Source organism: Antedon mediterranea, chromosome 7 (assembly GCF_964355755.1).
Source record: "Antedon mediterranea chromosome 7, ecAntMedi1.1, whole genome shotgun sequence".
NCBI classification, from domain to species: domain Eukaryota; kingdom Metazoa; phylum Echinodermata; class Crinoidea; order Comatulida; family Antedonidae; genus Antedon; species Antedon mediterranea.
The window spans coordinates 20496513-20523906 of NC_092676.1; the positions used below are offsets into that span (position 1 = coordinate 20496513).

Genomic DNA, 27394 nt, shown 5'->3' on the forward strand with positions numbered 1-27394 from the left:
GAAAATGAAAATAAAATAAAAGACCACCAGCAATGCCAAAAGAAAACTAGATAAACCAAAAAAAAGAGAGAGAAAGACTATACAGTATTGGGTTCTCAATCAGAATTTACAGTTACTGTATGTCTACTCAGTATGACAATGTATTTTAGTATTTTCCCCCCATGGCATGACACACTAAGGGCCTGTTCAGACCTACGGAGTTATACTTTGGTATCATACGCGGAGTACAACCCCATAGGTCTGAACCAGGAAAAGATTAGTGGAAGCCACCTTTTTCGACACTGACCTTTTGTTAATTATGACCGTTAAAGGTACAATTAGTGTTACATAGTTCCTGTAGTCTTGCATTACAATTTTTGCACCCTACCCCCTAGACAGCAACCAGCCTACGCCTTTGACATGCCAACGTAGAACCGTGCACTGTTGTCTAAACGGGCCTGTACAGTATACAATACAGTACCTCCATGGTATGATACTGTACAGTATAAAACTCCTCACACACATAATTATATTCACAGGCAAAACTTGAATGTAGAGAATACATATTTTAATGACATTTCATGTACAGTAATAATTGTTGTAATTCAATTTCAAGGCATGATGTACGAAACTCGCTTTCTAAACAAAGACTGTTTTGAAAACAAACGTAGGAATTAATTGGCAATGAAAAGCTATCTGTAATTTTATGTATGAGGTATAGCACAGTACAGTATCAGGTGCCATTACCTTTAAGTGATTGCTGGGTCAATAGTGTCCATTGGTTATATTATAATTGTTGTCAAGTAGCCCTTGAATTGAAGGCATTATGCATTATACTGCAACAGTATGATATAAAGCCTAGAACTCTTTTGCTAGCACTAGAACGCTTTCCACACTTGACCTTCTTTAATATATAACAAATAACTGTACATGAAGTTACAGTAAGTTGTACATCAATCAATTACCTGAGAGGTTTTGTACTTACAGTTAGTACTGTTAACTCAGATGTACAGCGTGTTTAGTAAACGTTACTGTATGTAAACTACATATACCAATCATGGTAAAACAATGAATAACTTTTGAGTCATTTAAAAGCATTTGATTTTATTTCTGTGACACATGCTTTTACTATTTTATCCCTCCCCTTGTAGCCATAGGGAAGGCAGATTCCGAGGGAGCAAAAGGACCATTGCTTTGAAGGGCTGTTTCGATTCATTTAAAAAAAAGTTTTTGTTGTATGATGACTACATACTGTACACTAGTGTATTAACTATTAGTATGTGGTATTTTGTTTTTTCCATCACACTCACTCACTGTAGTAACTTAATTAGTATTAGTAATATTTAATTGACAATTAAATTACTCTTTTACATCTACCTTTCACTTCAGTCACAACGAAGAGACTACGTCTTTTTATCATCCAACCTCATCGAATGTAGAAGTGGAGAAAGATTCAAAGTTTCATGTCAAGTAAGTCTGTCAATAATCATTTTAACTATTTTGTTGTACAGTATTTTTCTATCTATTTTTAAGGTTTTGATTGTTTTGATTTTTGTTGTAATTTATTAACAATCTTTTGTGATTTATGAACTTGACAAGTATTAATGCATGATAGAATTAGTGAAGTACTCTGGTAAATGTTATCTAAATATCTTGTATATTTTGTGTACTTTATCTTTGTTTATGTTGAACCTTTGTTGACCTACTTTACTGGTTGTACAGTAAAATGGTTAGTTTCTGCTTCACATAATGCTGGATTATTGTACTTTGAAAGAGATATTGTACGGTACTAAAAAATGTAATGTACCCATACCGACCATAATATTTCAATGTTTTTGTTTTGGCGTCTCTGACACAAGCTTTTGCTTTTTTGGTGACGCCACCTTTTTTGGAAATAAATGTTGATTTTGATTGATTGATTGAAAATACCGTTTTAAAACATCGCATTACTCTAAATGCAATGTGGTCAAACGACCAAAATAATGCAACGTGGTCAAACGGCCGAAATGCAATGTACAGTTGTAGTCAAATGACCGAAATGTAATGTGGTCAAATGGTTTGTTTTTTTTGTCGCAGCTAAAATTTGATGAACCATTCCAAAATTGAAACATTCCCTTAATTTATTGACCAAATTAGAGTTTGTACATAATTTATCTCATTTTATAAAATGTTATTTCTGTTTTAATTTTAATTTTGAGACAAAAAAAGTTACAGAAAAACTATACAAAGTAATCATAACATTTACTTAGATTTGTTTTAATTATTTCTAATTAACAATTTCCTGCAAATTACAAATCTTCTTCATTTAAATATATTTTAATTCAATTGTGTGTGAATGACACACCAACTATCCTGTTCACACTAAACATATTGTACATTTTTTATGTCCTACTAATCTAGTTTTGATAACTTGTTACCTTGCCTTAGGCATGTAAGCCTTTAATACAATTATAATGACATAGTGTTAGTTTATGATTTACAGTTAGTTTTCTCTACAAATAGTAACAAGTATTGTACGCCAACTTATTTTTATTTGTATTGTTAAGGAGTAAGTACTTTTGCAGTTGTTAATGTTATTCTAACAAAATTAAGTTAAGAGTTGGCTTGTACATGGAGCTATAGTATAGTGTAGTTCTATAGTCTGAATATGAACCAACCAGTTTGGATCCATTGAGGAGTGCAGTAGATTTAACTAGTTTAACTTTAATAGTATTGTGTACTGTAGGTAGTGCATACTGTAGGATCAGTGTGATAATGGAACTTCCATTTTAAGCACTAACCATTAGGACCACTTGACTTTAACACCATGGATTACTGTACACTTAGCGTTAGATTAACCTCTGACCTGAACATGAGATTATACAGAATGAATACAGGAGCCCGAGATTATGTTAACAAAATATTGACATTAAATATTAATGTGAAAACCTAAAGAATGATTTACAGTATGTACATGTATTGTATGTACTATCTAGTACAGTAGGCCTACAGTGTTATATAATATAACAAGCTGTGGAGAAAATTTGGCTAGCTAATAGTTGATGTACAAAGTACAAAGTTCATTATAGTTAGTTACCTGTAGGCTTTCTAATTAATTACACTAAAGTGTTTTACAAACACTTTAATTTATCTGTCATACATTTTTGTATGATGAATATGATGAATATGATGAATATGAAACTTTCCCAAAGCTATAAAATACTGTACCTGTTAAGTTAATAATATAATAATAATAATGGAATTGATTGATTATATAAAATACTGTACCTGTTAAGTTAATAATATAATAATAATAATGGAATTGGTTGATTATATAAGTATTAGTCCTACATTATCAAATTTTCAAGTTACTGTATGTCATTGTCATCTACAGTATGTATGATAATATAATGTTAATGTTATTGTTAGGGAAAATACAATAATTAATATCAGGATTATTTTAACTTTATCGATGGAGGCTCATATCAATTCACTGTTGTTCTTCCGTAAGGATGTGCACAATACAGTACTTGTAGACAATTTCAAATACAAATTTTTACCTTTGACTAATTATAATAATGATAATAACAGTAATGATAAGCGTTTTACACACAACGATCCATAAAACATCCAAAAAAGGAAGAATTGAAGTAAAAAAAGGTGATTATACTTGATTGTAGTGTTATGAACTAATGAATGTCAGCACCAAGATTAAATTCCATTTAAGTGTACCTTTACATGATAAATACAGTTGGTGAAATATGTACTGTGATGTGTAATAATATGTATGTGTTTTATTGCCGATTGTACTGTACAGTATGACATTAATCTGTCCCCCCAGCCTTTCAAATATCAGCTACATGAATTCACCATTGTTTAAAAGCAGTGATTCAGAACTCTGGAATTCTTTGTTTATTTAGATATGAAACAAGAATTTCATATTCTGACAGGAATTAATTTCAACCGACTACAGAACTAACTCCCATTGTTAAAATTCTACCACAATTTAATACTATGGTATTATTATTAAATGATTGAATTATAATATGATGGTTGTTTGTTTGGATTTTAGCAACACACCTATATATGTCAGTATTGTTGGCCGATTGAGGAATTTTGTGGTAAATTTTTTTCAGTACCATTTATTAATAACCTTACAGTATAATAGGTTTTTTGTTATATAAACTTTAAACGAATTGTTTTTTTTTTTCGCATACTGTATTTATATTTGTACACATATTTGTAATTCCATAAAGTGCAATAAAGCTTGAACCTAATGTGTTTTTTTAAAGGATATTTTAATGCTAAATAGTAAATGTATTTTAGGAATATATAGTTATAGTACATCTCATTAATACATGTTTTTGGCTCTTAGACGACCATTTCCTTTCAAACTTGTCCCTTTTGTTACATAGATTATAACATCGCCACAGTTGACATGTTCACCTGTCGGGGGCATATATTTTTTTGGTGATAAAATCCAATCCACAACAGTGCGTTTTTAAAAGTCTACAATAAAGCTCTGTCCTAAAACTATCAAACTAGTTTGACAAAAAAAAAGTGTGATGTGCCCAAATATGGCATTGGCAGTGACATGCCCAAATATGGCAGTGACATGCCCAAATATGGTAGTGATATGACATACAGGTACGTATATGACTCTTGAGCACATCACATTTTTTTGTCACATAAAGTTTGATAGTGTATACAAAGCTTTACTGTATTTAAAACATACTAGAGTGTGCTTGCTACTTGTGTAAAAACTGTTTACTTAAAAACTGTGAAAGTGAAGAATAGACATTTGAATACCTATTGTAGTCCATTGATGCATAAACACAAACAATGATCAACATGGTGTAAGGTTAATTTCAGAAGGTTCCATCTGCTAACTTGTTTTGTTATGATAAGTGAATGAGTGATTTGACAAAGGTTAGAAAAGGTCTGTTGTTGTTTATGGTTAGAACATGATAAGGATAGACATGTACTGTATACGTACTAACATTAAGAAAACAAAACTGGTTAATGAATGAATTCTCTCACATTCTTTGCCAGTGCCAGAGAAAGATCCCAAAATGGAAATACAGTAAAAACCTAGGGGGAACCATACAGTAGGAACACCATATATAGAATTGGCTGTATTGTTTAAAACATGCCAATTTTTATGAGAATGTGTCCCCTCTCTAAGGTGTCTCCTGAATAAGAGTGTCCAAATGGAGGAGTGTACTATAAGGTGATTTTATATGGCGAGAACTGTGTGAAAATGAAATCGGCACATTTCACAAGAAATAAATGAAATTTCCATTTGTGAGCAATAGTTTTGAAATGGTACGTTACACAGGCTTTAGAGTTTGTTTGTATCGTTTTGTTTCTTAACGTCCTCAAACAAAAGCTCTAATGCCAGACTACTATACAGTACATGGTTTTACTTTGTTAACACGAAAGCTGTATCCTAAATGAGTTTTAAATTACATAAGATCGTAAACTATCCACGTTCAATGAACTGCCAGTTTATTTTGGCATAATCCAAACACGTTTTAACTTATTAACTAGCATCATATTCCCAACTCCTGTTTCAAATTTGAGTATTAAATTCTGCTTTATCAATCGACATCTAATGCAGACTTCACCGCTCTCAAATAAATGTCCCAACACCTTATTAATTATCTTTAATTAAGGAAATTAGTTAACGGTTCTCTGTTACAATTCTTTTATTGTTGCGACAAAGAATGAGTCAGAAATGATTGAGCGGTGGTGACTGTGTGCAAATGAAATCAACCTATTTCACAAAAATAAATGAAATTTTAATTGGTGAACAATAGGGCGGTTGTTTTGGTAAAACATACCTTAAGGCGTTGTACTTTATTGGCTGGTAATGGTGTGTAACTGCTACTAATATACTACCTGTACACACAGTATATTTGTACTGTATATTGGCTATGACTTATGAGGTATGATCGCTCACTGGATAAACCCATGGGACCCCGGGGCTTAATACAGGGGGGCCTTGAGCAGGGCCTATAGGAAAAAACATGCATTAAAAAATGTTGAATAATGTTATAAACGCCAGAAGCCCCCAGCAATGCAGGGCCACTAATCCAGAGGCCTTAGGTCTCTGCATGCGTTATGCCACTGCCCCCAGCAATGCAGGGCCACTAATCCAGAGGCCTTAGGTCTCTGCGTTATGCCACTGCCCCCAGCAATGCAGGGCCACTAATCCAGAGGCCTTAGGTCTCTGCGTTATGCCACTGCCCCCAGCAATGCAGGGCCACTAATCCAGAGGCCTTAGGTCTCTGCGTTATGCCACTGCCCCCAGCAATGCAGGGCCACTAATCCAGAGGCCTTAGGTCTCTGCGTTATGCCACTGTACATAGAAATTCATACACTACAACATTTAATTAATTTCATTCCTTTTTCAAGAAATTTAATTTAAAATAGTAAAATAGTAGTAAAGTTTTAAATAAAACATAATTTGCAATTAGACCTAACCTTTGTTAACTTTGCGTTACACATCAGATGAAGGATATTTTATTTTTGATAAATCATATCTTTAGGCCTACTGTGTTTCTAAAGTCTAATACTGTGTACAATATTTATATCATGTGCAGTTTAACTAATACAGTACCAATGGAGTATTTACTTAAAAACTGAAACTGTACAGTACTAACGGTAATAATAGACTTTTGAACACCTTTGTATTACATGCATTTAACATTGGCCAATGAAAACTTTCTGTTTACTGTACAGTAGGTAAAATAAGTATAACATATAGCACACAAGTTTAAGAAAATTATTGTGTACTTATCTTACTATAGGTGGATCCAATTAACCCCTTTTCCTAATTAAAAATTAACAATCCACCACAGCTCATTACAAGTTTTTAAACTTTGACATGCAAGAGTGACTGTTACAGACTTTGGTGAATCGTTTCTGTATGGAGGGCGCTTATTCAAACTATTGTCAATTATGCATTTAATCTTGATAAACAGTAAAATGAATAATGTATTGTGTACTTTGCTTTTAGTACCTCAATTATCTTTAATTATGTCAAATCATTTTTCAGAACGCATAACTACTTTGCTGCTGTTAAACTGTTTAACTATTTTGAAGAATGTTTTCTTATCACAGATTGCCTCAAGAAAATGAACAGAACACAATAGTGACCGCATCACCCACGAGAAGAGCAAGACTTGCTAGCGACGACAACAAATCGAGCATGGTATACAAAGCAGAATCAGAGGGCAGTACACCTGCAACTCCGAAGGTCAAGAACCGGGTAATTCCGAAAAATGTTGCTCCGCAAGTGAAAAGGCGTAAAGATGATACGGTCACTATGAAAGGATGGCTGCATAAGATGGGGTCAAAGTTGAAAGCTTGGAAAAAAGTTTGGTGTGTCATTTCAGACTTCTGTCTGTTTTACTATAAAGGTACAGTAATACATAGTTTATAGATCACAGTTCATAGTTCACATTTCAGCATCTTGATCAATATTATCATTTAATCTTTGACATCATTATCATCAAAATTATCATCTTCATTGTAACATTAAATACCCTGATCATCTTTAAAGAAAAATGGTTTTTAAACAAATCTATATTGATTTAAAATTTTTATTCTGTACTGACAATTTTGATTTATTCCAGAATACAAAATATAGATCAGTTTATGTTATTAGTGAATAATTAAGTTGATAATACAGGTATAATTAAAATGAATTATTCTTCTCACATGACTTTCCAATTAACATGATAATTAACAGAATTGTATTGTTACTATTGTCAGTACAGTTCATATAGTGCACGCATAGTACACTATTTACCTTCATTGGAATGTTGATATACCAAGTTATATTATTTTTCCATGGATGAATTGTTATACTAGTTCATCAATGAATGTAAACTTTTATTTTGCAAGATCAAATACCTATTTATATTATCATAATAATGATCATATTGATCACCTGTCCGGTTCTATTAATAGTGAAAACTCCAATAATTATTTGAGAGATAATAGGATACTTTGCCACGGTACTATGACATTTACACTTACTTAATATGCTTCTATCTACCATATGTTTTCTCCTGCATACCAGGAAAAATCACCATTTATAATTCTATTATTCCTGGACTTTTTATTTACGTTTTATCACGAGATGTTAATAAAATAATAAAATATAATTTTGTAAATAAAATTCAATTCCGTAAATATCATCTAACACCATATGGGCAGGTTTACAGAATTTGTTCTGGTTTATTTATGAGGTGTAGGAGAATATAATTTTAAAAATTAGATTCAATTCCGTAGTTATCATCAAATACCTAATGGGCAAGAGGATCGTATAAGAGTACTCTTGCTTTAACACACTTGCTCCAATATACAGTAGGTGGTGTGTGAATGTATGTAGTTGATGCAGCTTCAAACTGGCATCTGATTGGCTAATATGATGCACCTGATTGCCCCTTCCAATGGTGGCTTGCTTTGTGGGCTGTGATTGTGGAGTTGACCCTATAGTAGTAATAATAACTCTATGGCTACTCCCTCTAATTATAGATCATTTTCTGGAAAATATTTATATCTGTACATTATTTCTATCATAACTGAAATTACATATACTGTAATACTATATTTAACAATGCTTATTTATTCAAATCAATAAAATATGTTTTCTTTTTTTCTGTAGGTCCTAATGATGTTAATATGCAAGGATCAATAGTGCTACCGAGTTATGAAATCAAACTAGTAGATTACGCAGACAAGGCCACAAAGAAATATGCATTCAAAGTAAATTATTATACACATAAATATTGAAATTAGCAAAACATTAAGACCAAAATAGGAGCACATCAATATGTTTAATGTCTTAGTCCAAAAAGCGGATAATATTAATGATAAAAACAAATCCACATTTACGAATAAAACATAATGTAGTATGGGGCCTAGTTTACCTTAATTTAAGCTTGTAGAACCTAAAAATATTAATCAAATCCTCTTGGGCGAAGAGCTTGTTTCTCAATTGATGATGTACTGTATGCTAGGCAACATTTAACCATTTTTTAGGACTAATTTTAAACTTAATACAAAGTAACTTTGAAATGAAAAGTATGTGCAAGAGTGAAAATCAATAATCTTCTGCATGATGTCCAGGTACTCTACCATTAGACCACTAGGAATACCAAAACAAAGCATAGAATTTTGAAACCATAAATCCATGCTTATTCAATTTACAACGATTTTTTTTGTTAATTAGTGTTGTCATAAAAACATGAGAACCGTTATTTTTGCTGCTGAGACACAAGAAGACATGAGGCAATGGATGGAAGCGTTATCCAAGGCGGCCAAGGTACAGATGGACCTAGGATATGGGTAAGAAAAAATGCTCATCATGTTTGTTCATTTTCATCATGCTGGGTTTGTGTAATTTTCATCATGTTTGGCACCAATATTTTCACATGTTCATTGTTATAATGTTTGACAATGAAATCAACATTTTCATTTTCATCATCATGGACATGTTCATCATGTTTGTCACCAATATTTTGACAGGTTCAAGTTTGACAATGACATCAACATTTGACATGTTCATTTTCATCATCCTGGAATGTTCATTTCATCATGTTTGTCACCATATTTTGACATGTTCATTTTCATCATGTTTGTCACCATAATTTGACATGTTCATTTTCATCATGTTTGTCACCATAATTTGACATGTTCATTTTCATCATGTTTGGCACCAATGTTTTCACATGTTCATTGTTATGTTTGACAATGACATCAACATTTGACATGTTCATTTTCATCATCTTGGACATGTTCATTTTCATCATGTTTGGCACCAATATTTTCACATGTTCATTGTTATCATTTTAGGGGCACTTTGATGTTTTTTGTTATCATGTTGATATGTTCATTTTCATCATCTTGGACATGTTCATTTTCATCATGTTTGGCACCAATATTTTCACATGTTCATTGTTATCATTTTATTCGCACTTTGATGTTTTTTGTTATCATGTTGATATGTTCATTTTCATCATCTTGGACATGTTCATTTTCATCATGTTTGCCACCAATATTTTCACATGTTCATTGTTATCATTTTATTCGCACTTTGATGTTTTTTGTTATCATGTTGATATGTTCATTTTCATCATCTTGGACATGTTCATTTTCATCATGTTTGGCACCAATATTTTCTCATGTTCATTGTTATCATTTTATTCGCACTTTGATGTTCTTTGTTATCATGTTCATTTTCATCATGTATAGTGTAATCACATCAATATTTTCATCACTGTCTGTCTGTCATTTTCAACATCTACACTGTCATCATTGACTGACCTAATTATATATGTTCAAATATATAATATAATAATGGTACCCCTGGATCACTGGTTATTTTTATTGGATTTCCAAAACAATACAAAAGATCAAACATAGCTCACTCTACAGTACTTATTATTTATGATAATTAATATATTCATATTAATTGTTATTCATTTGCCCTTATGCTGCCATTCTGTATCATGTGATAGATACTGGTAGTAATTAAATTAATAAATATTACTATATCAACCTAAAAATATAATATCATGAAATTAATTGCAATACAGTAGTTTCATGTTTTGTAACACATATGGCTACCTTTTGTCACAAGACAAGTAAATGAAAGAAATTTACTATAATAAAAGGTTGATGTTTGTTTGCATTTGAAATCACCAGTACAACAAGCAGCCATATAATAATGATAATATAGAATTATTTTACAATTTTTTGTAGTACATTTGGTTGAATATAAACCAATGTGAAAGCTTTAAAATAGTTGAAATTTAAGAGAGTTAATAATACCCCTTACACTGCTGAGCTAAGAACAAACCTGTTTTGTGTGTGCCATTCCACCTTATAATGTAAAGAGTTTTTTTTTATCATACTATGAGAGCCCTGGTCTTATAGTAGGATATCTTCTTATGAAGCAGAAGCTCCAGGTTGAATCTTGTTTATGGAAGCTTTTTCTCATTCTCACAGATTTCCTTATCTTCACCGGTCCGTTAATTAATTTCCAGTATGTAACTTACTGAGAAGTTGGGAGTTTACTGTATCAAATTTATATTATTTTACAGTATAATTGTCAGCGCTGCTTTGTATTCATATTAATTCATTATTTATATTAGGTACTCTAACTTGCATTTGTGAAGGGTTAGTGTTGCCTGAAAGCTCTGCAAATCTTTCTGGCTGTTTTTATCATTTAGATTTAGCATTTTTGCTTATTTTATTTTGTGTCTCCATGAGATCCAGCCACTGATACTGACAGCATTTTCTTTCAGTAATTCGATAGTGGATTAATATAATTGTATAAAATATTTTTGATGTTTCACAGGGAATCGGTTAAAAGCCACAAAAAGCACAGAATTAGTGATGATGAAGATGGGGGCTTTACTAACTTCTCTCAACCAACACAAAGTGAAATAGATCACAACAGGTTACGTAGGGACAAGGAACGTAGCTCGTTTGAGGAGGATGAACGATCTGGTAGTGGTTACGATTCAAGAAATGAACGAGAGTACGGCCGTCCAATATCCTACCAGGGACGACCGAATGGTTACGAAAGACATAATGAGGTAGATAATCATCCAGGAAGAAAAAATAATGATAGTTCTCAACGAAATTACCGTGATGGTACTCCTCCAAGACACGAGGTAGCACATGATGACAGTGTCACAGAAGAAAGCAATAAATATTCAGACAATGACATTGAAGAGGCATATTCAGAAGAAATACGAAGAAACAAGATTAATAAAGATTACTCCCTAAGTAGAGATAAAGGTATAATATTTGATTTTATTCCATAATTTTAGGTTTTTTCTGTTTATAGCAACACTTACGTGCAGTGACTATTTTATGATAAAAAAATTGGTATTTACCATTCAAATTCACTTTTAAATACCTTTTCTCAATTTAACTGATTTGCACAAATTAATACCTACCAAAATTGTGAAATAATTTGTGATGATCACCTAACATTTCACTCATGAATGGTTTTTGTTTTGCACAACATGTATTAGTACTAACAATGCATGTTTTAGCTGCTATACTGACTGCTGTAAAATTCATCCCCGAATATATGCCCATCCCAAATTTGGAGTATTAGTATGGAGGATTTTGCAACCTCACGAATATGATAACGAACAAATTTACTAAAAATGTAACTACAAATAATATAAATAGGAATACTGTTTAGTATAAAAGAATAAATATTTACTTATTATTGACGCTTTTAATATTTTTCGTTATCATGCGATACAGATTAGCTAATGAAAATGGAAACTTTTTTTCTGAAAAATTACCGTAGACAAACCTTCCAAATGTTGAACTACCTTGTCATTAGGGAGCTTTCGATTTGTAATGACCCATGACCAGGTCAGATCAATCGCTGTGTCGTTGGTCATCACCTGGACCTACTGTAGAAACCATCAAACCTTTGTTGAGGTGAGAACACGGGTCCCAATATCTGCACATGCGCACAACATAGTTGGTCGTTGCATATCAAAAGCTCCCTATTACTTGGGCTTGGCACTCAGTTGGATATGTACAGTTTTATGTACCCTGTATTTTTTTTAATGAATGCTGTGTTGCTATTTACTGTCATCTTTCATATAACACTATTAACTTTTTGTGCATGACGTTCTTTAAACATTTGTTTATCTACTCACCATATAGACTATCGTAGACTTGGCACACAGCCTCACACGCCCGGTCTTTACCCGGTGTCGTACCGAACCCTTCCACGTAAACGTTCCTCCGACTATTATTCGTCAACGGATGACTTCACTTGGGAAGGTTTGCAATCTTTATAACCAAATTTGTATTCTATATTCGTTCTTCGTTCTTTATTTTTTGTGATATATTTTTTAGTATCATTTATTGTATATATGTTTTTATTTTATATTCTTTTCCTATGTTTGTTTATTTGTCTTATATTAGTCCAGAAGTTAACTTATTTCTAAAAATGACATTATCATGATAAGTTTTTAGCACAGAATTCATATCATAGTCATAATCTATTTTAGTATTGTTGCATGAAAGCCATTAACCTAAATAGTTTTGAACAGGTGTATGTGAAATAAATGTTTTAATTAAATAATATATAATCTGTTTATTAAACAACGCCGATTGTTTATGTACTTTATCGAGACAGTCATTCAGTGTTGTAATATCAATCACACTTGGTTTGTAAATTGTTATTTGAGTGAGTGTTATGTGAAACATGACTGTTAAAACTTTTCTTAAGATTGGTTGGTTTTTGTGTGGACACATTTCTCTGGCAGAAAAAAAAATGTCTTGAAAAGAATGGTATTCAAAACCATATTCTCTGCTTAATAGAAACAGACCCTTAATTTTCTTTTTTTTTCTTTTTTTTTATAAAAATAAATTATTTAGGATACTTTGTATTAAAAACCTTTTTTGTGCTTTGTTTTTATTATTTTAATTCAAAAACACTTTTTAACAATTTGTCATTACCTTTTAAAATAATTTTAGTAAGTGGAGCCCTTTTAATTTTGTGATTTACAAAATGCTACAAATACTGTAGAACCTTATTAAGGAAACACCTTCAGGACCAAACAAAACTCTTTTTATGGATATCCCCCAACCCCCAAATAGGGATATCCCCTAACCCCAAAATAGGGATAACCCCAAAATAGGGATAACCCCAAAATAGGGATATCCCCTCAATAGAAGTTTCCCTAAAAATTGGCTTCCCTTCGATTCTATGTTATTACTTTGTTGGATACAAAGAAGTAACAATTTAAAAATGGTATAAACACCCAAACCATTTCAACACCCATAATATATTTATGTAACATCAAGATTAATAGTCCAAACATCTGCTTGTCATTGCCAACTCATAATCCATGCATTTTTAAAATTTATTAACATTCTGTGTCAAAACTATCATTATATATTTATATACATTTATATTTAAAATGATTGAAGCATATCATACGGTAACATAATTAATATTTTGTCTAAATTTTCTAAAGAGCATCCAGTGGAAAAAGAGAATCAAGAGATACAAAGGTAAAAATTATTTATTGGTTCATGTAACACTTCAGTTAAAAATGAATGATATTAGCATTCCAAACATTCTTTTGTATTGTGATTCTAAACGTCTGTCTATGCTACAAAACTAGTTTGACAAAAAAGTGTGATGTCCCCAACGTTAGTGGTATGATGTCATTGTGTCCATATATGGGCACATCACAATTTTTTGTCACATAAAGTTTGATAGTGTAGATAGAGCTTAAGTTTAGTCACATTGCTGCTGGTTACCTAGGCTTTAGGATATTCCTAGGAATATTTTGTTTGATATTATGTTGCCCTTGTAGACAGACCCCTGTTAGGACATCAGGCAAGTTCTTGCCCCACCACTGGGCTGCAAAGGAAATGCTACACAAACTGTATTGTTTTATAAACATAATTTTTCCTTTAATTTTCTAAAAAAGTACGATTTACGACAGATAATTAGTGTGTTACAGATTAACAGATGGGAAAGGTCTAATGATTTAGTAGACCTATACCTGGTCTATTAGTAAGTGTAGTGATTTTATAGAAACTATTCTAGACTTTATCTATATCTACTGTTACCTATAACATTATTCACTTCTTATTTGTATTAGAAGTTCGGTTCATGATTTAAGATCTCCAGTGCATAGACAAGACCTTCATTATAGTGATGAATCGTACAGCTCTCAAGAACAGCTTGGAAGAAATCGCGAAGCATCAAAGAGACAGCCAACCAGGCACTCAGACTCTTACAGACATCAAAGCCCATCCAAAGACTCTCATAAATTTCCAGATTCTTTCAGAGTAGACCGTAGACAACCTGATAACTACCAACGTGGATCTGATCCAGATAGGAGATCAGCAACTCTTCAATATTCAAGAGAGTCACTACGAACTGACAATTCAATGCCACACCGGCAGGAGAATAGACAATACTCTTCTAGAGAATCTCTTCCGTTGTCGCATCTTTCATCCCCGAGTAATGCAGAGATCCTGCCAAACTATAAGAGGACAAGCAACCATCGACAGGATGATAGTGACTCGCAGAACAGTCGAGATTCACAGAGACGTGATGGAATAGGCTCGAGGCAGAGTTACCATAGCGACAGTGGAAACAGATCATTGAGGACAAGCCCACCGAATAAAGACTACGTTGATAGAGGACACAATCTAAAGAAGAGACCAGATAATCTAAAGTTTGATTTTAAACATAACAATAATTATCAAATACAACAGGTGAGAAGGTGAACAATTAATTATTAGAAATTTACCTCTGTCCTTTTAAATTAAAAATTTTTCCAAAACTTTTCTACTTAACATAAATTCTTTTATTTGTTATTAAAAAAAATCTTTCCATAAAATGATACAATGAGCCGCAATTCAGTTATAACAATAATTACTGTAGCCATTACTAGAAACGAAGCCTTGTCTCATGAGGGCCCTGAAATTGATTTCTAGGTAATCTTTTTTAGAATGGCCTGTCTTCGCCAGAACAAAGGTCAGCTCTTCAGAGTCCCTGGGTTCAGGATCCACCTTTGCTAAAAGAAGAACAAAGACCAACTATCAATAGTCCAGTGACTTACAACCCACCAAGACCAGAGAATGATTCACAACCACTGAGAGATGGACAGCTTGAATTTAAAAGCAAGGTTTGTGACTACATTTTCTTGGTGGTTGTTACTTAATTACACAAGATTAAGACATTTTGCAATAAAAAACAAAAATGCCATCATTATTTTTTGTTTTAGAGTGAGTACCCTGAACAGCGTTCCTATTTGCAGAGTCCAATGGTACAGTCTAATGTGCAGCCAAGCTTGACAAGTGAACAACGGTCAGCCATTAACAGTCCTGTAGTTTATGATGGTGATGCGCCACAATGGCCTTCTCAGAGCATGATTGACCATCGAAAAATGAACGATATAAAGTATAGGTAAATGTCTTTATGCTAATGCCTTTATGATTCCTAGAATAGGAAAGATATTTACATAAAAATATTTATATTTATATGTATTATATTTATAACATTTTTCTATATTTGTAGTGAGAGAATTACACCGAAGAAAACAAGCTCACAACACATGGCTCCAAATCTCTCCAGGAGCAGTACATTAGAATCAAAGAGACCTCCTTCTCAGAGCAGGCCTTCTAGCAGAAGTGGTTACATAGATGAAACAGACATCGCACCAACACGTAATGATTTACTCTTGACCAGCCCACCATTTGATAGAAGTGTAGAGGATGTTCGTAATGCCTACAAAACTGAAGAGAATCTTTCAAGACAGTCATCTCGAGCTGGTGATCACTGGGAGAGGGATAGATCCGCAGCACCCTATTACAAATCTCAAAACGGCAGTCGAAATTCAAGAGATAGCACACCAACGAATATTAGACATATACGAAAGTCTTCAGGTTATGATTCTTATGGAGAAGATTCAAAAGTGGAAGGAAGGAACAGAAGTGGATACTCTCCTGGAAATCGCGACCGCGCATACCATCAAAGGACACAAGATTATGTTCCTCATAGCCAGATGTCATCCAGGCAGTTGTATCGAGCACCAAGTCACGAAGCATCAATTAGAAGTGGTCAACTACCAGCTGATCGACACAGAGATTATATTCCACATGATAATGTCAGAAAGCAAAGGAAAGCTGATAACCAACGCTTTGACGATGACATAAGGTTTGTAAAAAAACTATCCTTTTATTTTCATGTAATTTTGAGTTTATTATTTATTGCTCTCATTCGTTGCATCAAAAACGATAATACTATCACTTATGAATGGCATAACACAAAATAATTATAAGTACCTTAAATCATCCTGGGCATCATGTCTGGGTATAATAAAAACTTGTGTGTATTTGTGTCTGTCTGTACTCTCACACAGAACAAAACAGATTTACATTACATTTCGAAAAGGTTTTTTGAGGTTTTATTTATGGTAGTTCTTATTTTTATTTATAGTAGTGACTCTTCAAGTCAACAACCTGAAAGACGTAGGCCTCAACAAGAAAACAAAATTACACCCAGCAAACAAAACTACACGCAATCCTCCCCCAGCAAACGACGCCCGGATTCAATGATCCGAGCAATGGAAGAGAAAGGTAGACAAAGCCGATCCTCTTCCAGACGAACAACTCAAGAGATATTTGAGAGTGAAGGAGCAGACCAGTTTCCTGCCATGGAAGATAAGGTACTAAGAAAATAATAAATATTAGAAAATTCAACCTTGTTGAAAGTACATGCACCCATGAAGCCTGCCATCTTGATTTGAAAGTACAAACCCTAAACCAACCGGGTTACACACTGAGCCACCGGGTAACACACTGAGCCACCGGGTAACACACTGAGCCACCGGGTAACACACTGAGCCACCGGGTAACACACTGAGCCACCGGGTAACACACTGAGCCACCGGGTAACACACTGAGCCACCGGGTAACACACTGAGCCACCGGGTAACACACTGAGCCACCGGGTAACACACTGAGCCACCGGGTAACACACTGAGCCACCGGGTAACACACTGAGCCACCGGGTAACACACTGAGCCACCGGGTAACACACTGAGCCACCGGGTAACACACTGAGCCACCGGGTAACACACTGAGCCACCGGGTAACACACTGAGCCACCGGGTAACACACTGAGCCACCGGGTAACACACTGAGCCACCGGGTAACACACTGAGCCACCGGGTAACACACTGAGCCACCGGGTAACACACTGAGCCACCGGGTAACACACTGAGCCACCGGGTAACACACTGAGCCACCGGGTAACACACTGAGCCACCGGGTAACACACTGAGCCACCGGGTAACACACTGAGCCACCGGGTAACACACTGAGCCACCGGGTTACACACTGAGCCACCGGGTAACACACTGAGCCACCGGGTAACACACTGAGCCACCGGGTAACACACTGAGCCACCGGGTAACACACTGAGCCACCGGGTAACACACTGAGCCACCGGGTAACACACTGAGCCACCGGGTTACACACTGAGCCACTATAGTGGACAGACATAATGTCACCGTAGTTGGCTGCCGATGACATGATGTGACCCTTAGGGGAGAAGAATGTTAAAAAGGTGTAACATCCACAGCGCTCTGATCTTCATGTTGAAATAAATGTCGCATTATATATATTTATATATTATTTTCCTCTATTTCTTTCTAAAATTGATTTGTATTTTAAAAGAAGTAAAGACAAATATATATTGTAAATCTTGCCTTCAAATTATCAGCTGATTTGTCCTTTGAATTAAGACTTGGTTAAACAATGCCCAGTGGATTTGTTTAATGATTTGCTTTAATTCATTTTGCTTGGTAGACTGAACCAAGAACCACCAATCGGTTTCGTAAGTGGCAACAGAAACTTCAACCATACATCATTCTGAACACTGGTACTCGTGTTAGACTCAGCATTTCTGCAGATGATTTACTTGGTAAACCGGTAAGTAATATTCTGCAATCTTCCTATGCTATTAGATTCTTTATTTTATTTTTGTTATATTATATTTATTATTAAGGGCGACGTCTGTCAATTAGTCTTACATTCATCTGAATGATGGAGGAATCTAAGCCAGGACTGTTTTAAAGCACCTTTGGCTGGTCCTACCATTGACCAAGGGCTTCTCTCGTCCATAAAAGTCAGTAGTGCTGATTTTAAATGCCTAATGAGACCCCAGCTTCATATACAGTACAGTGGAGTAGCTTACTGCAAGGCATTTGCAAGTGAACAGTTAGAATGTCATAAAAAGGTATCCCATATTCTTACAAATATTTTATGAAACCAGATGAATTTATTAATGTACTGTTGTATTCACAGCATGAGGAATTGGTGCTGTTGTTGATTCAGCTGAGACGAGATCAAGCTAACCTACGTACGATGAACCAGATGATTCGAACCGAGATGACTAAATTAACAGATCCAGATCTTCCAGAAGATAGTCCTACCAAAGCAAGAGCCAGGTAAACTCTTCAATTATTGTGTTTTTTTTAAATCAAAATAAAGATGCATAAATGTGCTTGGAATGTAGAATTTTAGGTTAGAAGACAATGAGAACGACCAAAATTGAAGAAAGAAAATTTAAGAAGCAGCAATAATAAAATTAAATTTTTATAATTCTTTATTTTTATCTTCTTGCTCTTTTTTTTGTAGACGCCATTCCTTGAAAAATCCGAGCCAAGATTTTACAGAAGAAGAGATGTACCTGCTAGAATTAAACCAACAGAAAGAGGAAGTAGAGAATGAGATAGAAATCAGTGGTCCATTGGTGAGCCTTGTGGACAACCTAGTAAGGATGGGCAGTCTGTATGGTGGACAAAATGAAATGCTGGCACAGCAGTATTATAGAGTAAGTATAATATGAGACCTCACAGGTTTTAGAGAAAAGTAAAAGAATCGAAAACTTTTGAGAACAGAATGAGAACCGCCAATGTTGATGAATGATGTATACTATGAGGTAGGCAAATAATTTCCTGTGAGAAGTGGAATTTACCAAGTTTATTTTAGGGTGAATTGATAAGTGTAAAGGCACTACCTATTGGCATAGGTTACTAAATAGAAAAACTATTTCTGCATTTTAAAGGATGAAGTAAAGAAAGGAATGAGTTTTAAACCACCAAAGAAGCTGATTGAGTTCTCAAGGTCATTCCAAGAACAACGATTGACAAAAGATCTGGAGAAGGAACTTGATGAACTGGAAACGGTAGAAGACAGAGAGTTGGAAGACAAACTTAGTCACCTTCATTTCTTAGATACTAGATTACAAGAGATTTCTGTTCATGTTACTGATCTAAAAGAAGATAAGGTATAGTGAAAATTGAAATTGATATAATTATATAATTTATATTAGGTTTCTATCCTTCTTGCTGAACTTCCAAAGACTTATAATGTACCATGTCTGTTTGTAAGTAATTGTATTAAGCCAGAATTGTGGAAGGTGCATTTAACTTGTAACCATTTACCTTGTTAGAAATCTGAACTTCAGTTTATCTAAATCATTAAAACAAATCTCTTATTTTTTTCAGGATAAAATTGAACGCGCTCTTGGATCACTCAGTCGTCAAAGCAGGAGCCATTGGGATGATCCTGAAGCTATGGAGAGAATCAATGAACAACAGTATAGATTGGAACGAGATTTGGTAAAAGTTAGAGAAGAGCTTGCTTACAGAACCAAGGTAAAGTTTTCTTAAGTTACTATGTCGAATGTTTAATTTAAAACATGAGATTATAGTAATGAATTAAAGGCTGCTATCAAAACTCGATTGAGAAAGTGTTGGTTTATTTCTATTCAATTATGTTGACATAGAACTGAAAGTTGAGTTGAACATGTTCTACTTATCTGGAACTTTAAAGAACTAGACACAACTGAAGCTTTTTGCCTGTAAATGTATCTTTAAACAATATCTTATCTCATTTTATATTTAACTTAAGTTACGATGCTGTGTTTTTATCATATAAATCTGTAATGTGTGTGTGTAATAATTTGTCTTATTTGTTTATGTATTGTCATGTTTTTATTGTTATTGTTAAAAACATGCATAATACTCCTTTGGCTTTTTCCCTCCATTTTTGCATTATTTTAATTATTTACTTTATCAAATAATCTTATACAATTTGGAAAATAAATTGAAATCTTGGTAATACTATGTGGACGTACATTTTTTTTATGTTAAGTTGACTCAACATAAGCCTGTACTTTTGAAGTTATTATAAATAGATTTTCTTTTTCAATATCTCTTTATTATTTTTTAATTTAAGTAAGTAAAAAATAAATCGTTAATCTTTATATAGGAGTTGGAATCAATTACTGCTGAAAACAATCGTATTGAGCATGAGGTAAAATTATTACGTTCAAAAATGGAAGATGCCAAAAAACGAGGCAGTCAATCTGAAGCTGACGAGATGAAAAAGACGAGAATGCAGATTGAGAAGGAGTTACAGCATGTTCAAGGAATGATAGCTGGCCTGGAAAACCAGAAGAATGCTCTAGCGAGCCAGATGGCCGGCATCAGAAACAACAAGAATGACCATTGTGAGTACCTTATTAAATAATAGTCACTCTTATTAAATAATAGTCACTATCCCGAAACTGGACACGATTTGCGCTGGCCCAAACAAAGTTTTTATAATGGCAATTTGTGTATGTCATCTATTTTACAGTATCTCTAAGTTCTTCCCGGACAAAGTTTGATGATTCCGAGAGCAACAGCAGTTACACAGTAACTGATCTGGATTCAATGCAGTCGTATGACATCACAGACGATGCACTGCAACCAAGTAGCAAACCACCTCCAGTTTTAGAAAGAAAAGAAAGCATTGGACGTGTTAAGGTATATTTTATTAATTTTTTTCTGAAAATATTTTTACTTATGAGCATGGTTGGTAGGAACAATCTTGAAGTAGAATTGAAGCATTGACCTCAATTTAAATGATTATGAGTAAGTAAATGAGTAATTAAATATAAATAATGCAATGTTTGGCAACGTTATTCACGACATCATCTTAAACACTTCGGTGTCAATCAGGGACTTAAAGTTGGAAAGCTCTCGAAAAAATCCGTAAAAGCAGCAGCTGATATAAAATAAAAAATGTATTTATTATTGTGTTGTTATTTTCTTAACATATAAAAATAAATCTACTGCATATAAATATATAAAGAATGTCTAATATGGGAAATTAAATTTAACTTAGGAGCTCAAAATGCGGCAAATGACATCAAGAGAAGACCCAATCCAGCAAAGGCACTCCACACCAGTTTTATCGAGCCAAGTGCATGAACTATCACCAGCCTTCACTCCACTAAGGATTGAGACCAATCAAAATAACTTGCACCCCTACAACACTGTCAATGGCACACCTTCGTCGCTCCTCACAACCTCAAACACATCATCTGGAAGTCCAGCAGCGAAAGATAAAAAACAGACGGTTCGAATGCGAAAGAGAGAGTCTGAAAGAAAAAAGGATTCTGATGTACGAAAGAAACGGTCCAGCTCAGCTTCTGGTAGACGTTCAGGAACATTTGATATCAGATGTAAGTTGCTATTCTCTTTATTTCTGATTGTTGATTAACAAAATTAACTTAAGTTTAAATCTTTTTACTTTTTTATTAACTCATAGACACAAATAATGCACTAGCAGATTCAGGTTTGCGGTACACCATGTGTTCCAAAAGCAAATATGGTAGTAATATGCCCAAATATGATAGTGATATCACATCATCATGTTCATATATGGGCACATCACATTTTTTTTTGTCACATAAAGCGTTATAGTGTAAGTATGGTTGTGAATGTCTCAACGTTTTTGTTGTTATGCTACAACCGTCCTTTGGAGAATGCTGCCAACCTTTAAACAATACACAATGCAATTACAAATTTTATGCTATTTTGCTATGAAAACATTTTATTTATTTTTAGATGACTATAAACCAAAAACCAGAACTGAACCGCAGGGTCTACGTAGAACTGCATCCATGCCGGACCGCAAGAGTCTTATGGGAGAGCACATTGTGCCAACCAAACAGTACACAGAGGTAGAATCATAAATTCTCATTACTTAGTGCAGTTGCAAACAAGAAAGATTGTTGTTCAGTCCACCAAAAGTCAAATACAAATATTGATATGTTGACTCTCCTTTTTTTTTTCATAGGGAACTGATTGTGGTATTGTTTCCGATTCAGAGCTGGAACCGAAACATGTAAGTATTTTTCTTTGTCCCAATGTATTCAGGTGATTAAGAAACTTCCAAATACCCCTCAAATGTGCAGAAGCTCCAATACATACATACATGGTTGCTTCATCTTGTTTGTAATTTACAAACTTGAGATTTTTATTGCAATGACTGAAACAAAACAAAATAAATGATTTTTTTTGTTTCAAAGATATTTTAAATTTAAAATGTTCTATTTTATTATACATATATTTTAAATTAGAGTCAATTTACAAATCAGAATATATTTCAAATATGCGTGTATACATAAATTAAACTTCACATCTACAAATAGAAGTTAAATAAATGCCATGAGTGCCACAATTTCAAGGGAATTAAATATGAAAATGCGTATAGTTTTAATTTTATTTTTTATGTTAATGGGTGTGACCTTGTTGACCTTATTTCAATGTAGTTTTCACAAGACTTGGATTTACGCGACTTTCAGCGTGCCATGATCACTGCTGACGACGAAGAGGTCGCTCTTCAACGTAGCTCTAGTGAGCACGTTTTAAACAGTGTCAGTACGGAAGAAATGCGTAATAATGATGAATCGAGTGGGTCGTTGGTGAGTCCACTGGTTCCAGCTTGCTGTACTGAATTTCATCACTATATAATATGTAGTTAGCACTCTTTTGTCCACTATCCACAGTACATGGTTTTTTAATGCTTTATTTCTGCTTGAATTATTTTTCACCTACCTTTTTAGCTGTACAATTGTATTTATTGATTGTTTGCAGTTTATCATTAGTGGTGTTAAATCTAGTTTTGTATGTCATTTATTGTGTCTTTTCATAGTATCATCACTCTCTGACATTGTTTGATATTGTACCACCCACTTTTACAATGGAATAACCCGATAAAAATATCTGGAGCCCACAACCGATCCATAGATTACAGTGAGCCTTCAATCAAGATCGTGCATTGTATGTGAATAGGCCAATAATACAGTAGAATTGTTAATCACATATTAACCATTTATACAGTAAAATTGCTTTTAGTAAACATGTTTTTGAGATATATTTTGTATTATTCAACTGCTTTCTATTTTATTTTTGTAACTGTTTTTCCTGCTTTATTCTTCTGCACTTTATTAGTTTGGTTACCATACACTGCCTCTTTGCTACATACAAGCCAAACGTCGATACGATACGAAGAAATACACCTCAAATTTTGAAACCATTCCTGAACAAGTGTCCTCACTGGTATCTTAGCATGCCCTCTGTAGTTTGCTGTAGTGTGTTTCATTGTCATTTACCTTATCATTTTTATACGCATGTAATTGTGTAGAGATTAGAGAATTTACCCTCTTCCTTAAAATGTTACACTATGTATGTTTGTATAATTATGATTTCATATTTTGACAAATTATAACACGTTGACATGATTATGAACCAACTCTTCCTCGAATCAGTAGATGTCATTTTTCATACATAACCTTTAACTATGTAAATATGTCATCTTAGAGAACACACACTGTAACATTTCCATTATAACCTATGATTTTCCTAACCCAGTCAACAAATTCCTTCCTACTACATCCAATGCTCATTTGCAGCTGGAAAATCTGGAATTCTTTTTAATAGTAAATAAGATTTTGGCACTATTTGGTCCAATTAGTCTGATTTTGGGATGGTTTTCAGAGAGTAGGTTTTGTGATTGTAGTAGGAAAGAACTCTTTGGAATACCAGATGTTTGGGCAAACTCAAATCTGTTAAAGTTGACTTTGACCTTACTAATTTATATTTCTATTTTTTAAATGTGCATGGTTGTATGTACAGTATTAAACAAATGTGGTAAAGCTCTATTGAGCTAATACATGTGGCAAGCATTTGTTCAATATTTATATACAGTACAGTATTTTGTATATAAATAATGGATTGAATAACATATTAATTTACTTTTTTTTTTCGTTCATATTCAACATACAAATCCCTTTTGAGTCATGTTGAAATTAAAGGCTGTCTTTCGAAAAAATATTCCTTCACATTGCTCATTAAATTAATATAACCAGATTTTTTCTCTTTTGGGGGACCACACTTAAATTTCCTCACAATTTATTACTTATAAATACCTTGTATTATCATTTTGTGTGAATGAATGAACTTGAACATATTTATTAAAATTACTGATTGCATGTGATGATTGGGACAATTGTTAAAGTATTTAGACATAATGTAACAATATTCTCTTTGTGTTTAGTTGGGGCCGCCACCAAAGATACTCATACCAGAACGATACAACCCACTATCTGATGATGGTTACGAGGAAATGACAGAGGAGGAGAAGATGAGACGATCAGAGAGAGCTGAAGGAATTAAGAAAATGTTAAGCTCACATAGGTAAGTATCATTAATTATATAAGAATAATATTGAGCTTAAAGCTCTGTCTACGCTATCAAACTAGTTTGACAAAAGTATGATGTGCCCACATATGGTGGTAATATACCCAAATATGATAGTGATATGAAATCATCACATGGGCACATCACATTTTTTTTCACATAAAGTTTGATAGTGTAGACAGAGCTTAAGAGCTGAAAATATGTGAATTTGAGATAAATCATGTAAATGAAAAGTGAATTATGAATGATGACATTCATGAGGGATTTAGGGAGACTGACAATCGTGTCTGCAAAAATGTTTGTGCCATTTTAAGAGTCAGGCTTGGCATGTGAGTGTTCTCTTGTTTGGCAAGAGATGGCACCAGATGGTGGTAGTTTTACCAGTCTTAATGGTTGACAACAGAGATGACTTTTTTAAATAAGCTTTTTAAATCACATTTATGTGTGATAAAAAGAATGAATAATAGTTTTACCTTTATTGGTATCATTCTTAGTATAGACATTTGTTTCTCTTCCAGGTCTCAGTCTTTCTATACAAAATGGCTTCACACAACTCACTACTAGATAATGTAAATACTAATCGGCATGTGCTTTGTATTGTAATGTCAAGATGCATGTTGTACTTGTCATGTTTTGTTCATTATTTGTATACTATTTGAGCTATGTTTGTGGCTTGTTTTGATTGCAAAAATGTATTTATTTTAAAGCCAAACTATTTTTTTTGTTGCAGCAAATTCAATTTTTTATTTAGCACCTTCCGAAAAAAAAGCATGGTTTCGCTTGGCAGATTGACTATTTTTGTTAAATATTATATTTTAGTATTTGAAATATCCATTAAAATCCCATTATTACATAAGCATATTTTCATTTTTACATTACTTTTTTTTTTTTAATTCTTGGCCTATATATTTTATTTATTTTCATGCTGATCAAAATCATAGCTTTACCATAACTACAGTAGTGAACCTAGTTTAAATTGGGCTCCCCTTATTTTAGATGTTTACTTCCTGTTTGTGGGTTGTTGTTTTAAGTGATGTGATTGTGCTTGGTATAGAGGTGGTGGACTTTTTCCTAGTCTCAATCCCGCCACTCAGTTTAAACCTCACACACCCATTATTACATTTTTACCTCCCTGGTAACTTGAAGGGTTAAGTGATGTGGTTGGGTAGAGAGGTGGTAAGATTTACCCAGTCTAAAGCTCTGTCTACACTATCAAATTTTATGCGACAAAAAAAAAAGTGATGTGCCCATGTAAACGATTATGTCATATCACTACCACATTTGGGCACATCACACTTTTTTTGTCAAACTAGTTTGATAGTCTAGACAAGATTTAACTTAATGCTTCCACCCAGTTTAAATTGTTATGAACCCAATCTTCATTTTTTCCTTCCCCTCCTTTCGGTTGTTGACCTACACTGTCCAATTTTATAAATACTCATAGTCAAAATATTATACATTTTTAGAATATATGTTTCTCAGCATTTATCAATATATATATATTTATTTGTAATAAAAATGATCTGTAATTAAAATAGGATTTTCACTATTTTAACGTTTTGTTTTCAGCTTTTTGTCAGCTTGTGTATATAAACAGATTATGTTGTATATTCCATACATTATACTTGCTTATTTATGTTGTTGTGTTAAAGCAAAGTGTGTTTTATAATCTTTGTTTATGAAATAAATTTTATTTTCTAAATTTATTTGATTTGTTACTACTTATTAAAGGCTATACTTCCAATTAAAGATCCTTCCACATTTTTTTGGTCACACAAAATGTAAAATAATGTGATAGAATTGAGCATATTTATTTTATACACAAAAAAAGGGAATTGTGCATGAGTTAGTGATTATTTCAAATATTGATTTGTTGCGTATGGTTACATTAATGAAGTGATGTAATTATTGATTGATTGATCAATTGATTTATTGATTGATTGATCAATTGATTTATTGATTGATTGCTTAATTCATTGATTGATATAGAGCTTTATATACTGTACATAGTTATCATATGCTGCTTTAAATGACATTTATTGATCTTTAAACCACAGTTTACAAGAGTGGCATCCCCGGGAATTGTAAGTAAAATTAGTGAGATATTAATATGGGTATTAGTTCTGGTGTTGAGTTTATTTATCCAGTAGTTTGGGGATGACAATTAACATGAACATTAGGGAGCTCTCGATTTGCGATGACCAAACTATGTCATGTTAGTTCATTGTGCACATGTGGAAATATTGGGACATGTGTCGTCACTATAAGGTTTTATGGTTTCTAAGCCTAGACGACAACTGACGACACATAGA

At 33.5% G+C, this 27394-nt stretch overlaps 1 protein-coding gene across 1 annotated transcript in view; it reads left to right on the forward strand.

The window, feature by feature from the left end:
- Nucleotides 1-27394, forward strand: part of LOC140055481 (uncharacterized) — a 35145-nt gene that overhangs the window by 1918 nt on the left and 5833 nt on the right. The window contains exons 4-28 of the mRNA XM_072100821.1: nt 1369-1449; nt 7084-7382; nt 8636-8736; nt 9203-9318; nt 11333-11778; nt 12673-12792; nt 13995-14031; nt 14631-15252; nt 15489-15665; nt 15765-15946; nt 16058-16696; nt 16979-17207; nt 18352-18474; nt 18850-18992; nt 19183-19378; nt 19613-19834; nt 20055-20204; nt 20821-21061; nt 21190-21359; nt 21721-22060; nt 22446-22561; nt 22678-22725; nt 23153-23305; nt 24940-25079; nt 27140-27166. Of these exons, the coding sequence (XP_071956922.1) occupies nt 1369-1449; nt 7084-7382; nt 8636-8736; nt 9203-9318; nt 11333-11778; nt 12673-12792; nt 13995-14031; nt 14631-15252; nt 15489-15665; nt 15765-15946; nt 16058-16696; nt 16979-17207; nt 18352-18474; nt 18850-18992; nt 19183-19378; nt 19613-19834; nt 20055-20204; nt 20821-21061; nt 21190-21359; nt 21721-22060; nt 22446-22561; nt 22678-22725; nt 23153-23305; nt 24940-25079; nt 27140-27166 (5118 nt within the window). The remainder of the gene's footprint in view (nt 1-1368; nt 1450-7083; nt 7383-8635; nt 8737-9202; nt 9319-11332; nt 11779-12672; nt 12793-13994; nt 14032-14630; nt 15253-15488; nt 15666-15764; nt 15947-16057; nt 16697-16978; nt 17208-18351; nt 18475-18849; nt 18993-19182; nt 19379-19612; nt 19835-20054; nt 20205-20820; nt 21062-21189; nt 21360-21720; nt 22061-22445; nt 22562-22677; nt 22726-23152; nt 23306-24939; nt 25080-27139; nt 27167-27394) is intronic.